Consider the following 17,127-nt stretch of genomic DNA (forward strand, 5'->3'; position numbering starts at 1 on the left):
GTGATCTTCGTATTAGCCACATTCAGCCTACACTCTTAGGCTAACTTCAAAATGCACTGCATTTCTCAAAAATACAAAAGGATTTTCTCAATTCCTCAAAATCAAGCCTTTCAAATCCATATTAATTCATTTCATTCATTTGCAAATTTCAATTCCAATCCAGAGAAATCGATTTTCTTAAAAAAATTAAGTCTTATTCAGAAAGTGATTTTCTCAAAACTCTGAGCTTTCAAGTGATATTTCAAGTATTTCTCAACTTCAAATCATGATTTTCCAATTCATAATATCTTCAATTTCAAAGTTTGAATTCAGGAAAATCAAATTTTCTAAAGTTACTTAAAATTCCTCAGAAATCCATTTTCACAAAACACTTGGATTCTTCATAAATCGATTTTCATTTTTCTCAGAAATATTCTCTCACCATGATTCATGATTTTCCAAGTGGCATCTTTTCCAAGAACTTTTCAAGTATTTCAAATATTTGAAGCAAACATCATGTTTTCAAATCTGCATTTTTCAAAAAATTCATAGCACATGCCTGATTCTTTGTGTATTTAGAAAATAGAACACGATTTAGACAAGTTGAGCAAAGCTAAGCACACTTTTGATCCTTGGTTCGATTACCCCTGGTAAAGGCGCCAGGAACGGTTGAACCTTGTACCGAAAGGCGAGTCCCATTCTTCGGAATTATCCCGCATTTTAAAACAGAGGTGAGTTATTTTCAAAATCTTTTTCAAAAGTCAGTTTGACTTGCAAAAGTAAAATTTTGCGATGATAACAGATTCATCCTATCTTCTTCTTGCACACAGTGTGAAATGAGCTCGTTAAGAGTCCATTTTTTCTTATAATAGTTGTAACTGACTCTATTATACAGGAAGAGATATCAAAACCAAGTGCACGAGTAAGTCCTCAGACAACTCTAACTTTAGTGCCTTGAGTTTTGAAGCAAGATGGGACATCTCCATGATGTACTCTCTAATGTTCATTTTGCCCTTATACCTCATTGAGACAAAACTCGAAAGAAGAGTACTTATCTCAGCCTTTTCATTTTTCACAAAATGCTTTTCAATTTCTTTAAAGAAATGTTTGGCATTTACCTCTTCAAACATGGTGCCCCTGAAGGATTCAGGAATTGCATGTTTCATGATCACGATACTCATACGATTAGATTGATCTCACCGCTCTGAGTTCTTTTTATCCTCAGTGAAACTCTTATCTGTAAGAGCAAGGGAGTGATCTTCTCATAGTGCAAGATCCAAATCCATGCATTTAAGAACAATCATAATGTTCTATTTCCAGTTCTTAAAATTGGAACCGCTCAAAATAAAGATGAAATTAATGTTTGCAGATATCATAGAAGCAGCGGTATTAACTGAATAAAGAACAGACAAGTTCACAATTAACATACATTTCGCACATGCAATAACATAAAATAATATATTTAAATAATGGTAAACCCTATTACAAGATACCTAGTACAACATTGATACTTAGTCTTTGAACAAAAGTGTCACTTGTAAATGGTATACTCCATACAGTAATTAAAACATGGACAATTAGTCTTGTCAAACAACAAGCCTTTATTTAGACTAAGTCATTATTCACATGAAAAACTGAATAATTGTCCCATATTTATTACTGAAAGTATATATTTGGGTTTGGCCAAATAGTAATCTTTCTTTGGGTCGATCACTATTTGCATGAACCACAAACATATAACTATTACAGTATTTCAAAAATGAACTAATCTACACAACAGAGGTTACTTTGGCAACGTGTTGATTCAATCAGTCAAGTTCAGAATGTTGGATCTAGGAACAAAGAAAAAAATACCAATGTTCAAATATGTCAATGAGTGCATATTAAAATAAAAAGCAAATATGATAAAGTATACGAGCCAAAAAGTAACCAAAGATCGACCCATGATAGTGACTCACAATGCATGCCAAAAGCCTTGAACAATAAAGCTCTTAAAAAAATTTATTTTCCCCTTTTTTTTATTGCAAAGCATATGCACGGGTCTGGCCCCATGGGATTGGGCCGGACCCAACAGTGGGTCACATCAGGTCTGACCAGGCACGGGTCAGACCCGAACAAAGTATACCCAAACGGTCCTGGCCATGGGGTCAGGATGGACCAAGCCTGACTCGTGGGTTAGGTCAACCCGACTCAACACGGGTCAGAGCCTTAACTAAGTTGGTTCAGTCCCCTTGACCTAATAGGGACTGAAGTGGTTCGGTTCCTAATGCAGTCTTGGTCTAGCATTGTCCAGAGGTTTGAACTCAGCCTCATGCCGCATAGAAGGCCAGACCCAGCCTAGCACCGCCAAGAGGCCCGTATACGGTCTTGCGCTACCCTGAAAAATAGATCTAAGTCTGGTACCACCAGGAAGGCCGAGTATGGCCTTAAGCTATCCTAATTGTTGAAATTGGTCTGGCGCTATCCTGGTGGCCAAACTTAGCCTGGCACCGCCGAGAGGGCCAGATTCGGTCTTGCGCCCCTGAAGGGATATTTCTCAGTCTGGCACCTTCTGTGAGGCCCAAACACCTCCTGGCACCATCCTAATGGCCAATACGACTCAACACCTCCCCATGATGACAGATGCAGGCACAACCCCAACCGAAACCCAGACTCAGCATGGTTCGAAGGTGAAGGTCGAAACGCTCCTTGATTACCTTACGGTGTCGGAGCTAACCAGATGCCCAGACCGTCGATGTCGAGCATTGATCGACGTTCGATAAGGAGGATTAGATATCAACTGATGGCCATCTGGCAAAAGAAACAACGAGAAGAGCTGGTATGACCCTTCCCCTTTCATTACGATAGCCATTGGGTGTAGACCGAGCATTGTCGGCTTTGAACCACCCGACGACGGTGGCTGGGGTGAACCAGATCCCCTTTACACCGCTGTTAGACGCAACCAACTTTAAATAGTCATCGATGGTGGCTGGGGCGAACTAGATGCCACAAACCACCGTCGATTTTTGACTGGCCTACCGCAACCTCCCATCCGGCCAAAAAGGAAAAGATGGTGTTTAGAGCGCCATACTGTCTGGCCGGTCCAAGATGAATCGGGGAAGGACCGAATGACCCTTCCAACCGATCATCGTTAACAGAGATGCGCCTCACGGCCCTTCCCATCCAGCGGACAACAAAAAAGAAGGGCCCAATGACCCTTCCTGTTCGATAGTTTGAATAGGAGCAAACCCCTTCACCGCCCAACGGCGATCCGACGAGCAGAAGAAGGAGGGTCGATCGACCTTCCTCCGCCTGCGTCCTAAAACCCAACATGATCGATCATCGTAAAAAAAATGTGAAATATTCAATAAGATTGTATTTTTCAACGATTCAACAGAAACATGATCGCTTTGATACCAATTGTTAGATTTATGAATCCATCGAAGACTAAAGAAGATCATAACACATGTTCTCGCTAAATCGTTGAAAAAGAAACAGAAACAAAACTTAATACGGAAGCATACCTGAATCCATAAGTGCTCCGACAGATCGTTGACGGGCATGATCTTCCAAAACCTGCATACTTGACCATTTTCCTTTCTCTAAACCTAATGAAAGAGGAACTGAATTCTCTTTCTTGATTATGGGGAGTTTGAAGAAAGGACCATTATATAAGGTTTGGGGACCATAACCTAATGTGATTAGGAGTCTGTCTTCAATTCAGACCATTACAGAATTTTTGACAGAGCAGGTCTCTGCACATAGTGTATCATACTATATGAGATATCACAGAGCCCAACTGAATTAGATCACATAAATCGAGACTGAACTTAAGATAGTATATAATGTGTGGTTTACTTATGTAGGCCCACACAACTCAATATAATGTGGTTTTCTGGTGAACACCTACATTTAGGAATCTTCACACCAAACTTAACATGTTTGGGTGAGTTTCAATATCTATAGATCTTCTACAAGAATTAAGAAGATGAATTATCTATTCACCAGATCTCCTCGATTTAATTAACATTTTAGGGAGGACACGATGGGAGGGATCTCTTCCCATTCTAGTGTGATTCCTTTGAGCTGGCTGAATTGATAACCTTTTATCTCTTCCTCACATTTGGCACCTTGGAGAGACTTCTTTGGATATAAGATCTTTTCTTGAGTTGAGTGTCTCGATCCAGTCTGAACTGCATCATTATCTCTAACATGGGGAAGGTCTAAAGTGACCTATTAAAGGGATGCAATTGGTTCGGTTCGAGATCAGCTAAATACATGGGAAAGTCGGATCTAGAATAATCAAAAATTGCAAAACCCCCCATCTAGGATCTAACCCTTTTGCATCCCTAGTTATGAGGCTTGGCTTAGACCCGTCCTTATCGGGCCTAGTAACAAAACTAGGCCTGACCGGATTATATGTAACATCAGGCTGGTTTTGTGAGAATATATGATAATAGTGATGATCTTTTTTTTATAAGATAATAATCATGAACTTGTTACATTAGGCACACAATGAAAGCAACACTTTTACACCTTTAATTTGATATAGGCTGTTATGAAGGGGTGTCAACGGGTTAGATCTCCACAAGAATTGGGTGGGTCTGGAATCGGATCAGTTTAAGAGGTGCATATTTATGATGATGATTATGATATGATGGTAACGATGAAGATAACAACTGGCCTTAGAAACTCGATAGGACAAACTAGACTGACCTTGGGAAGACATGCATATATGCACCAATTCATGAGTGAAAGCCAATTCAGTCCAGCTGCATGGGTCCATCCCTGATAAAAGCAGTTCCGAGCATAGTCAGAGCTGGGGGGGGGGGGGGGGGGGGGGGGGGCAGGACTGTAGCCCAGTCCTGCCTCCCGAAACAGTTAAAAAAAAAAGTTTAAAAGCCCAGTCCTAGCCCAGCCCTAATTCCATATGAAATAGATTTTTATCCATTTTTGTAGCCCAGTCCTAGCCCAGCGCTAACTGCAGCAAATAGTTTGATTTGTCCATATGAAATAGATTTTTATTAATAATTGTAGCCATTTTTATTTTATCTCAAAAACTTTTTTTGGGGGGATGCTGCCCCCGAACCCCCGACTATCAAACCAGCTTTTTTTTTCCTGCACCCCTGTCCCCCCCCCCCCCCCCCACACACACACACATGAATCCTAGCTACGCCACTGGTTCCGAGAGTAACAAATAGTTTATTCAGCTCAGCCTAATACTGACCACCATTGACGACACCGTGCTCTATAGAAGTAACTATTTGTATTTTAACATTTTCTTTTCTTTTTGGCAAATTAAGCCCAATCCATGAACATAATCTATATGGTTCGTTTAGTTAAAAACATGTTTTAAATGGTCAAATTGTACTTCATAAGTGAAAAAAATAATGGTTGATAACACACCAAAATTTATCTTATCCAATTATTTAAAGACAGAAGAGGGGATGTCATGGGCTAAAAGCGAAGGCCCCATGTGACGTGTCCCGATGTACCCCAACACCAGAACGGTCTTTCAAGCGCACAACAAAAATTGAGTTAAACGTTGCTTGTCAAGCACACGAACGCAATAACACAAGCACGCACTTGCACAATCACATAAAGAAAGCATAAAGGCAAGAGAGCATAGGAACCCTGAAATCACCTTATACTAGGTTTTTTAGGCCAAAGGCTATTACATGCACTACAAGAAAGAAAAATAGGTAACTACATCAAACAACAAAAGCAAAAAGCTTGGTGATCTAGAATCTGAGAAATGGTACACTAAAATAATTTGCTTTAAAAATTACAGAGTCTTTGTTGGGTTCCAATATCATTTTTAAACTTTCACAATAAGCCAGCTAGTATGTCCAATACTCAAACTTGTTATAGCTTTTATTCAAAATATTAGTGGAATTCATCAACCATCTCCAATTTATAATCATGCGCATCATGCAACATATTGTAAATAAGCATCCTAAGAGTACAAAACAATTTTGAAATACAAAGTTATTTAAATAGATAAATCATAGAATGTGTAATTTATATGAGAACATTGGGAAAATGCCTGCATTATAGAGAAAAAATAGGTCTATAAAGATGCTGCTAGCATCATTTCTGATTATCAAATTTCATCATCATAATTTACAGCCAATCTTTAATGCACATACCCTTCTTCAATCTTGTTGACTCCAATCATGTTGAATATTAACATGGTATATTGTTGAAATTCTTTCTTCGAACATTCCTAATATATCAGGAACTTGAAAAATCCATCTATTTCATGCTAAGTTGTGACTCCAAACAGATTATATCATATTTTTCCTAAAAATGAAACAAATAAATCTTAGCTTCTGGCTGTTAACTTTCCAAAATTTTCTTTGTGTGCTTTAGACCATTGGCTTCAATATCTTTTAGAGTTCTAGTGGCAACAGAAACTGGTCCTGGAAATTCTAGTCTACACATCTAATAGCCTCAATTTGCAAGTGGTTTTAGGAATTGAGCTATTTCTTGCTAAACAAAAGAATGTAAGAGCACTGATAATTGGCTTAGAAGTAATATCAGTTTTGCTAGATTGAGCTTTTAAACTGGAGTATTATTCAAGATCAACTGCAGCATAAGAGAAATGGAGAAAAGATCACATTTGGAGAGTCACATTTTCTTTTTTACAGATATTAAGTTATTAAAAGGTCTGAATTATGAAAAAAGTTCAGATTTGTAACAAATCCAATCTAGGGATGGCATATATGAAATTTGACCCTAAAAGACAGACAAGCAGGGCTAAAATGAAGAGGATATGGGTATATTATGCATCTAGATTACACCATATATATGAGCTACTCAACCCACGTCCATTTGGTAGCAGTCATGCCACAAGCCTCCCTTCACAAACGTATACCTAACAAGAATATACATGAGCTTTTAATAAAAAGGCAACCTTCAAAATAAGTTTCTAAATTACAAAGACAATAAAAGAAATTACAAAAAATATTGGACACCTTTTGTGTGTGTGTGTGTGTAAGAGAGAGATAGAGCTTTATTTTTGGATTTATAACCCGAAGAAACCGCACTAAACATGAAGAGCTGGTCCCGCTGGCTCAGCCTGCCATACCTACGGTCATCCTGCCGGCAGCGTAAAACTCTGAGGCTAGGACCCCGTGGCCTATGCTGGGCATCGGCTTGCCCATAGAGTAGAGGCCCATGGAAATCGAATCTTGACCACCCATCTAGTGACCAGGGCTCCACCCCACTACTCCATAGCAAATCCAGTGAGCTATATATAAGGAGACATCAAAAATATGAATCCAAATTAGCTAGAAAATAAAAAATAAAAACACTTTCGGCGACCTGTGAGAGAGCATCAATTTTTGTAATATATGTATTGAACTCTATGTTTCTCATTCTAATAAAATATACAAACTTTTTACAATTGTTATCATACTACCGTGGGAGTTCCGCATGGCTAGTGGGGTGGTTGTGAAGTTGTTGAGTTGTAGACCCCGGATCAAACCCAGTTGGCACACGGGTGTGTCCGTAGCTTTCAGAGGTGGGTCACATAAGGCAGGGTGGTCGTGGGGCCCTACCCGGGGTTTTCCCTCGTTTCCGCAAGGGTTCCAAGTCATCAAAAAATTGTTATCATGTGTGACGGGCGTATCTTTCGCATAAACAAACCAACATGTAGAATATCCCAATTAGAAAAATTGTAGATATTGTTTAAATTTACCAAATTTCAAAATCCATTAAACTTGGGATTCATTACCTCCTTCCAAATCATATTTATTTCAATGAAAGACGTAAAATTTACTATTCTTATAGATTTCATGTCTTGAGTAATAAGGTCTTCTAAGACAGACATTAAGGGAGGGTGCGCTCTTCTTCTAAGTAATCCTATGATCACCCTCTTTATTTGAATTGAGGGTTCTTTTTGTTTTTATTGCCCGGTTGGTGAGGATGGACCATTGATCTAGTTTCATGATTGAAAAATCATGTATTTTGCTTCAAAACCTCTCCATCTATTAGTCTAAATAAATAAACAATGCTAAACACAGTATGGTCAGATCAAGAAAACAAAACTCATAGCTTTGTTTTTTTTTGATAGACAGTCATTTTCAAAAAAAAAAAAAATTGATAGACAGTACAATGCTGTCAAGAGTAGCCAATGTACACATAGATGGATATAATAGTACCGAGGCCACAGAGGAGTGGGAACCACCCACTTAGAAGTTGACCATGTACTAACCCAGATTAGATTCACGAAAGTTTTTTTTTAATCTAAAAAGAATAGGTGCATTTTTTTGTTTTACTAAATTGTTAATTTTTCTTATTAAGGGGAATTGAAACATATCTTAGGCTTCAGCAATAAATTTTTACAATGCAAAAAAGAAAAAATGATAGCACAAACGGCCATATTGTCAACTAGCTTAGACATTGTTTATGTGATGCACTTTTGTTATTAGTCATTTTGCTCGAAAAAAATATTATGGAAAAAACACACTTGAGGGGCTTCGTTTCGAAAATTGTTGATCGACTACAATCTATGTGACAATGATTCATGGACTTGAGGACGCCAGATTTGGGTTTGACTCGAGAGTTTGATTTTGTTTTTTTCAAAACATGGGGGTTTGACTCGAGAGTTTGAATTTTTTTCCAAAAAATGGGACACGAGGACATAGAATTTTTTTTTAATTAATAAAATTATTTTTTGAATATTTTAACATTTAAAAATAGATTTTATTAAAATAAAATTAAAAACAAAAAAATATTTAAAATATTAAAATAAAATTAAAAACAATAAAATTTATTTAAAATATTAAAATAAAGACTCTAGGTGTCAGTGTTTGAATCCACTTGTCGACACTTGTCACCAGAGGCACTAAGCCAAAATGGTGTGTCTTGTGACATAGTTTACAATATAAGTATTCTTAGAAGGGTAGAGGTGGTTTAGATTTGGGTTGAGCATTGGCGTAAGCGCAACCAAGTCCAATCTATTCATATGTAGAATAAAGAAAGTATAGATTGAGATGATGGTACCCTTATCATAACCTAATAGGTCAACATAACCCTTCTTGTATCAAAATTTATGAAAAATTATTGTAGTGTTCGGATAATTTGATTCGATTCTCTAAAAATCTTACAATTTTTTATATTTTATCGATGTCTAAAATCGTAAATATCCAACATCGTTAGGACCTTTTTATCTTTCACAAGTGTGAATTTAGGCCTTATTGTGATAAAATTATATTACCCATCGGCTAGGTCCAACTCTCACTTAAATTCAGAATCGTGCGTTTTTTTATGCTGACCTCACAAACTTGCATAAATTTATTTGTGAACTTTTTGTAAAATTGAAACTACCAAAATCGTAAATATAATATTCTTTCGTATATATGTCAATATTTTGCATAAAATATTTGCAAAACACCTCTTATAAATATCTTACTTTTTGGCATATAGTTTCCGAAATTACATAGATTTATGTGCAAAACTCCACTTAAAGGAAAACATCCAAATCACAAATCCTCTACTTAAATATTTGTAAAAAAATTATTATATACAATTTTTTTTAATATTTGTGATTTTAGCGAATCATATATATACTTATTTTTTATTTGAGGATTTCTTCTTCGTGTTTGTGTCTGCAAAGAACTACTTTATAGAACTCTTACGATGATTTTTGGAGGAGATTTGTAATTTTATTATTTTCCTTTAAATGAAGTTTTACACATAAATTTATGTAATTTTTAGAAGTATAAGCGAAAAAGTAAGATATTTACAAGATGAGTTTTGCAAATATATTTATGCAAAATATTGAGGTATATGCGAAAGAATACGATACTTATGATTTTAGTGGTTTCAATTTTATCAAAAATTCGTTATGCGATCAAGTTCATGAGGTCTGCCAAAACAAACTTGAAATTTTGAATTTAAGTGAGAGTTGGACTTAGCCCTAGGGCGATACAATTTTATCATAATAAGACCTAAATTTATAGTTGTGAAAGGTAAAAAGGTCTTAAAGATGTTGAATATTTACTAGTTTAGAAGTAAGGAGAATATCAAAAATTGTAGAGTTATTAAGAAATGGGGTCAAATTATCCATACAGTACACAGTTATTTTTTCACAAAATTTACTTGGTGCCAAAAGTTTTAAAATCACAATACACCATCATCTAAATCCTCACTGACAATTTTATTGGCAAAAAAAAAAACCTAAAACTCCGGAAAACATGTAAAAACATATTAAAACTGAAAATATGTAAAGGTCATTTATCCAATAAATAGACAACAAAGATGGAAATCTCTTCATAAAAATCTTAATATTCTCACACACCCCAAAAAATATCATGCTATTTGGAGCATTTTAGACGACAAACACACTGTTTACAAGCACAATGGCACACCTGGTTTTGAAACACGATTATATGTGGTCCTGCAGATCCGGTTCAGACCCGGGTCCGAACTCCGAACTGGGTATTATGATTCATGTCCATCCCCTACTTCCCTGCACCAACGGTCAAGAAGAAAACAACAGAGGCCAAACAGGAACCAACGCGGCTTTGGGGGCGCCCCCTCCTGAAAATAGGAAGTATGGTTGCTGGAGGTTCCCTGTTTCCCGTTTGAAAAGGAGGTGGCGAGGCCTCCCGGCCGTTCTGCGCTACTGCCCCTCTCTCTGGGATCTCCCCCACCTACCCCCACCGATCCATTCGTCTCTGCAAAAAAAATAAAAACAGAAAAACCACAGTTAGATCTTTTATTACACAGAGGAATATAGAGAAAGAAGAGTAAAACTTCTAGGTGGTGAAATTTCAAATTTGTATTGACGAATAGAAGAAGAAGAATTAAGAAGAAGAAAGGTTGGTTGGTGGGTGGGGGTGGGTGGGGGAGGGGGTCCCGGAAGAGACAGTGCGCCGCACATCGGTTGATGTGCTAAACAACGTTCTTCTCTGTGTACCATTTCAAAAGATTTTGAATTAGTTGGGAAGAAGTGTTGAATAAATCCTGAAATTCTGGGCCAGTGGGAGAGCTTATAGGCCTTGCTTTCTTTCTTCACCACATGGAGTCTGCCCTTCTCCTTCTCAGGCCCTTCTTCTTGTTCTTTTGAGGAAGAGGTACGTATGAATTTGGTTGAATTAGCGTTTTCCGGCCTTCTTTTGATTGATTATGTGCTTGTTTGTGGATTTGAGGCATACCCATTTTGTATGTTCTTTATGAATTTTCTGTTGCTTCATTGAGCATGCAGAGATAGATGGACAGATTGGTAGAGAGAGAGAGAGAGAGAATGAAAACTGTATATGTGCCTTTTTATTAGATCCATATATATATATATATATATATATATATATATATATATATATATATATATATATATATATATATATATATATATATATATATATATATATATATATATAATAATTTACAGTCTTTGGATCCCTGACTTCAGGGATTGTATAAGGTATTTCTATATAAAGTTTACAAAAGTAATTACCATTATGATATGGAGTGAAGGGATCAGGTGCAATCACATTGCATGAATGCAATGTGCCGCTGCACCTGATCCCCATACATTTGCTGTCGGTTCCCACTCTAACAAGCTGTACCACAGAAGATGGAGGGTGATTGGGTGCATCGGCACATTGCATTTGTGCAATGTGATTGCACCTGATCTTGCCTCTGAGCTGGGACCTCTGCATAGGTTATCCTTCTTAGAGAGTGAGATACTCATAAGATTGAAAGCTTGCTAGGTCAGATTTCCCAATATAAGTTGATACTCTTTCCCAATTTGTTACACCGTGTGAAACTTCTTTACCAATACTACACCTGTCATGTGATTTTTTTGGTTGTGTTTGTTGGACAATAGGCATATTCTGTGAGATCCCTGCAAACGGTTTGGTAATTTTGTGAATGTATTTTTCCTCCTTTGTGATTTTTGTTTATCACTCTCACGATATAGGAGAGATCTAATTGTGTTCATTTTTTCTTTTGTGTCCATTATAATCAGTCTAAGGAGGAGAGGGGATGGCATATGGACATAGACTATTGGAAGGATTAAAAACTCCATCACCATCATCTCACTGGGTAAAGAACGGGAGGTTGGACGGGAAAACATCCCTTTCTTGTGGATGGACAGGAAGTGTACATTTGATGGCCAAGCTAAAGCAAAAGGTGCTTCGTTTCCGGGACATACTTGATCTCCCACAATGTAGTGAATTCGCTTCCATCAATGAGGTATCAATGAATCAACATCCTTTGTTCTTTCTCAGCTTCACTTTGTCTAAATTTAAGCCCTATGAAGGACTTCACTAACACATTTAGTTTTATGGGATCATCATTACTTGTCCATTGGTTTTAACCAATTGATGGATCCTTCTGCAGTTGTTTAAGTGTACAATAGATGATCTACAAAAGCTGTATCCCCTGCTTGTCTTATGCGCTCCCATTGAGACGACCACTTCAATATATCAGGTGTTCATGACATTACATTTGGCATGCCATTTGTTGATAGGATCGGGTTCATACATTTAGCTTTTCTCATTGTTCTGAGAGGTGAGTCGGATTCTGTCTGTAGATATTGCACCATTTTTATCAAATACTAAGAGCTGTTCAAGGATCATGGGCAGTGACTCATTGCAAAGTTATACAAATTGAACAATATGACGATGATGATCAGATGGAGGAGGACCTCACCTTAGACCAACTAAGTATGCATACACCATCTTGTCAGATCACCCTGTGATGCCTAAAAAACTAGATGACCGGATCTGATCTTTGAATGCAGGCCAAATAATTTTAGAGAGGTTGAAGCGCATGAGTAAGCAATCAAGAGATGTCTTTGACCTTATGGAGGAAGAGGACCAAGAAGAAGGGGATCCTCACCAATCCATATTTGGTGACTTAGGAGAAGATGATGGCAACAATTGTTCTTTAGATGACAAGGTCTTCCGTGAGTTACCAAACACCCCAACCTCTGTTCTACCAGTGACACCACCACCCTCTGTAGGTGCCCATGTTGGTGATATCGTGCACACTACATACTTGCCACCATTGCTTTGGCCTCTAAGGCTTCAAGCAGTAGCTAAGCTGAAGCCCATGGATGTGAAGCGCCTTACTTTCCACATGTTGCCTCATGCACCTCTTCAGACATATGCTGGCTCGCTGCATGACTCAAGCAATGAAACTAATAGTGCAAAGTTGCATGGCCAAGTAATCAATAGTTTCAGTAATCTATTAGCTTCCCCTAATAGAGAAAAACAGCCCTTGAATTTTGATACCACAGTGAAAGACAAAGATGATATTGTGCCTAAAGATGACTGCAGTAGAAGTATGAATGATCCTTGTAGGTTGTCTGTTGTGGAAAACTGTACTTCAGAATCTATGGTCAACAATGGCAACCACAAAGACATCATGGATGATCACAATTCAGGCAGTGATGCTCTGTCTGAGCCTAGTTCATGTACTGCAATGAGCAAGAGCAATCAATTTCAACGCGATGGTGATAGTAGCGTTCTTTTGGACCAGAATGATAGCATTAGCAGCATTTGTGTGGCCTCTTCAAAGGCCAGTATCCCTACTCCCACTTTGAAACCCATATTTATTCCTCCTCCCCATCCACCTTTGAAGCCCATATCTGTTCATCGTTCAACCCCTCCACCTTGGGACCCCAAATCTGCTAATTCTCCTCCTTCTACACTTGTTACGCCCATGACTGTACATCCGCCTCTCAGTCCACCTTTGGAGCCTAGATCCGTTCATTCCCCTCCCCCTACACCTGCGACACCAATGTTCGTACCTGTTCTTTCTCCTCCTCCTCCTCCTCCTACACCTGTAACACCCATGTCTGTATATTCTCCTTTCCGTCCACCCTTGGAGCCTATATATGTTCTTTCTCCTCCTCCTACATCTGTGACACACATGCCTGTATGTCCTCCTTCCCCTACTCCCACTTTGAAACCCATATTTATTCCTCCTCCCCCTCCACCTTTGAAGCCCATATCTGTTCATCGTCCAACCCCTCCACCTTGGCACCCCAAATCTGCTAATTCTCCTCCTTCTACACCTGTGACCCCCATGACTGTACATCCGCCTCTCCGTACACGTTTGGAGCCTATATCCGTTCATTCCCCTCCTACTACACCTGCGACACCCATTTCCGTATATTCTTTCCATCCACCTTTGCAGCCTATACCTGTTCTTTCTCCTCCTCCTCCTACACCTGTGACACCCATGTCTGTATATTCTCCTTTCCGTCCACCTTTGGAGCCTATATCTGTTCTTTCTCCTCCTACACCTGTGACACATATGCCTGTATGTCCTCCTTCACCTTCACCTTTTCAGCCCATATTTCTCCCTCCTCCTCCTCCTTCCCTTCCATCCTTGAAGCCCATACCTGAAATTCCTTCTCCTCCTCTTCCTCCCGCTCCCCCACCATTAAACCCAATAACGTCAAGGGTAGAGAATGAGGCAGTTAGTGAGAACAGTAGCAACACGGTTCCTTCAGGAGCAAACGCACCTCAGCCACCCGGTCCACCCCCACCAATACTACCAAAAGTTGCTTCTGCTCCTCCACCCCCAGCAATGCTGCCAAAAGTTGGTGCTGCTCCTCCACCCCCACCAATGCTGCGAACGGGGGGTTCTACTCCTCCACCTCCGCCCCCCCTTGGTGTAATGAAAGCCTTGCGACCGAAGAGAGCAAACACCAAGCTGAAGAGATCAACACAAATCGGCAACCTTTATAGGCTTCTGAAGGGAAAAGTTGAAGGTGGTCAGCGAGAAGGCAAATCACCTCAAGCGCGCAAAGCTCAGGTTGGTGGCAGCAGCAGCAACCAGAAACAAGGGATGGCTGATGCACTTGCTGAGATTACAAAGAGGTATGTTCCTTCAACTTCCTAGAACAGAAGATTCTTTTGCATCAAACTCATTATTTAAAAACTCCATGCTACAATCAGGTCCTCCTATTTTCGCCAGATCGAAGAAGATGTTCAGAAGCATGCAACAACAATAAGGGAAATGAAATCAGCCATTGACTCTTTTCAAACTAAAGACACGGCTGAATTGTTAAAGTTTCATCAATATGTTGAGCTTCATCTTGAAGAATTAACTGATGAGACTCAGGTTTTTTTTGTTGAGACTTAACTGGTTTATTTGCTTTGTTAATGCTGCTTATTTGAACAAGACTTTTGTGCAGGTGTTATCAAGGTTTGAAGGTTTTCCAAGTAAAAAGCTAGAGACATTAAGGACTGCATCTGCACTTTATTCAAAGCTGGACGCAATTGCCAAAAATTTGGAGACCTGGAAAATTGATGCACCACTATCTCAGCAGCTTAATAAAGTCGAATGTTATTTTGATAAGGTAAATATGCAAACTGCTATTGTAGTTAGAAGTACATAAGTATTGATACGCTCAAGTGTTCCCTAAGGCACCTCTTTGTTAACCCAAACTTGTTGGCCTTCATTCTGGTGGGACATTGTTTTCAACTTTGAGAGTCCAATGAAATATTGAGAAGTGCATCCTAAGTATCATTGTGTCTCTCTTCTTTTTCTTGTTTATAATTCCTGTTTTCTGCATTTACAGATCAAAGTGGAAGTTGATTCACAGGAGAGGACAAAGGACGAAGAAGCAAAGCGTTTTCAGAGTCACCAAATTACCTTTGACTTCAACATTCTTGTAAGGATCAAGGAATCCATGGTGGATCTCTCCTCAAACTGCATTGAAATGGCACTAAAGGTCAGCATTTTCTTTCTTCTCGGTTTTATAGTTTTCAAAACTCAGGAGTCTTACTCTATTCTTGCACTAATGAGGCAACTCAAAAATGCAATATGGTGAATGCGTGCTTACAACAGATCCACAAGCTATCTCATGTCTTATCTTGTTTGGTATGTGACATCATCATGTAGCATTCAACTGTCTTTTTGGTTAGGCTCATAGAAAACCATTGTGGACTGATAAAAATTCCAAACATGGTAATTATGATGATGTTAACGTGTTATTACAGGAGAGCAAAGAAGCAAAGGCTGCAGTTAATTGTGAAAACAGTGCCAAAGCCAACAGGCGTTTGAAGTCATGTTCTCAGCTGCTCTGGAGGGCATTTCAGTTAGCCTTTCGTGTGTATAATTTTGCAGGTGGACAGGACGATCGGGCAGAGCAATTGACTGCAGAATTGGCCAAAGAAATAGAAAGTTACCCTCACGATTAGTTTAGCTTGTGCTTCTAATGCCGGTCCAGTTTTCAAGCATCTTCTAAAGAGCAGAACATGCATGATATTAGTATACCTCATGCTACATCTACATTGAAATTTTGGCGTCTGCACAGTCAAGTCACTACTAGTGCTTCCTTCCCTGCTGCCATGCTTTATAACAGTACCAATACTAGCTTCCTCCAACGTGCTGTCTATAAAATGAGACATTTTTTGCTACGAGAGTAAATATAATTGGAAATGGCCTTCAGTGATCCGCAGAACATTCTGCACTTCTATAAGTATCAATCTAGTGCTGGGGCTATCTGCATTATTGCCTCGTAGTTTCATGTCTGTACTGCATGTATCTTGATGCACATGTAAACACATTTTGGTGGTCGTTTTATCTATATTAAGATTTTACTTTTGCAAGTCTCATGCTAAGCTGGATGTTTTTGGTGGATAGCTTGTGTTTTTAGATCATGCTATTTGGAGTATTTGTGAAGAGCATGATTTTGGTGTTAACTTTTCCAATCTACTTATCAAGTGCTGATGGAATAACTGCAAAACTGAAACCAAAAGATTCACAATTAAGCTTAACAGGCACCTTCTGCAAGATTCTACCTTCTCCACCAGACTCTTTTTCCACTCCCATGCAAATGGGTTAGCGGTTTTATGCAGTACAAAGAAAATTTTCATCAAAGGCCAACATGTTTGGAAGTGACAGTTATGTGTTTGAGGCATGTTTATCACTATTATATTAACAAAATGATTCCATATATGAATGGCAGAAGTCCTTTTACTTGCTGTACAGATGTATTTGAGGATGTATGATGTGTGCATAGGTGCAAACTTGCAGACACCTTCAAAAAACACCTCTCTCTCTCTCTCTCTCTCTCTCTCTCTCTCTCTCTCTCTCTCTCTCTCGTGTGTAACTTAGGCAATACATTCTTAGTCATAGTGTACATGCTTCAAGACAGAAGCACGAATATTAATAGTTTGGGTTAGGCTTGGTTTTCGA

General features: G+C 38.7%; 2 protein-coding genes across 2 annotated transcripts in view; one reads left to right on the top strand and one right to left on the bottom strand.

Moving 5' to 3' along the window:
* Positions 1-2,818, bottom strand: part of LOC149844589 (uncharacterized) — a 33,303-nt gene extending 30,485 nt beyond the window's left edge. The window contains exon 1 of the mRNA XM_089985518.1: positions 2,676-2,818. Within this exon, the coding sequence (XP_089841644.1) occupies positions 2,676-2,818 (143 nt within the window). The remainder of the gene's footprint in view (positions 1-2,675) is intronic.
* Positions 2,819-10,923: 8,105 nt separating this feature from the next.
* Positions 10,924-16,516, top strand: LOC149844590 (uncharacterized). Its single transcript, XM_089985530.1, has 9 exons — positions 10,924-11,042; positions 11,936-12,162; positions 12,310-12,399; positions 12,503-12,635; positions 12,713-14,801; positions 14,880-15,045; positions 15,119-15,283; positions 15,506-15,658; positions 15,927-16,516. The coding sequence occupies exons 2-9, from the start codon at positions 11,953-11,955 to the stop codon at positions 16,125-16,127; spliced, it is 3,207 nt and encodes a 1,068-aa protein (XP_089841656.1). The 5' UTR covers positions 10,924-11,042; positions 11,936-11,952; the 3' UTR covers positions 16,128-16,516.
* Positions 16,517-17,127: the final 611 nt, after the last annotated feature.

This window comes from Nuphar pumila, chromosome 2 (genome assembly GCF_984573655.1).
Source record: "Nuphar pumila chromosome 2, dmNupPumi1.hap1.1, whole genome shotgun sequence".
NCBI classification, from domain to species: domain Eukaryota; kingdom Viridiplantae; phylum Streptophyta; class Magnoliopsida; order Nymphaeales; family Nymphaeaceae; genus Nuphar; species Nuphar pumila.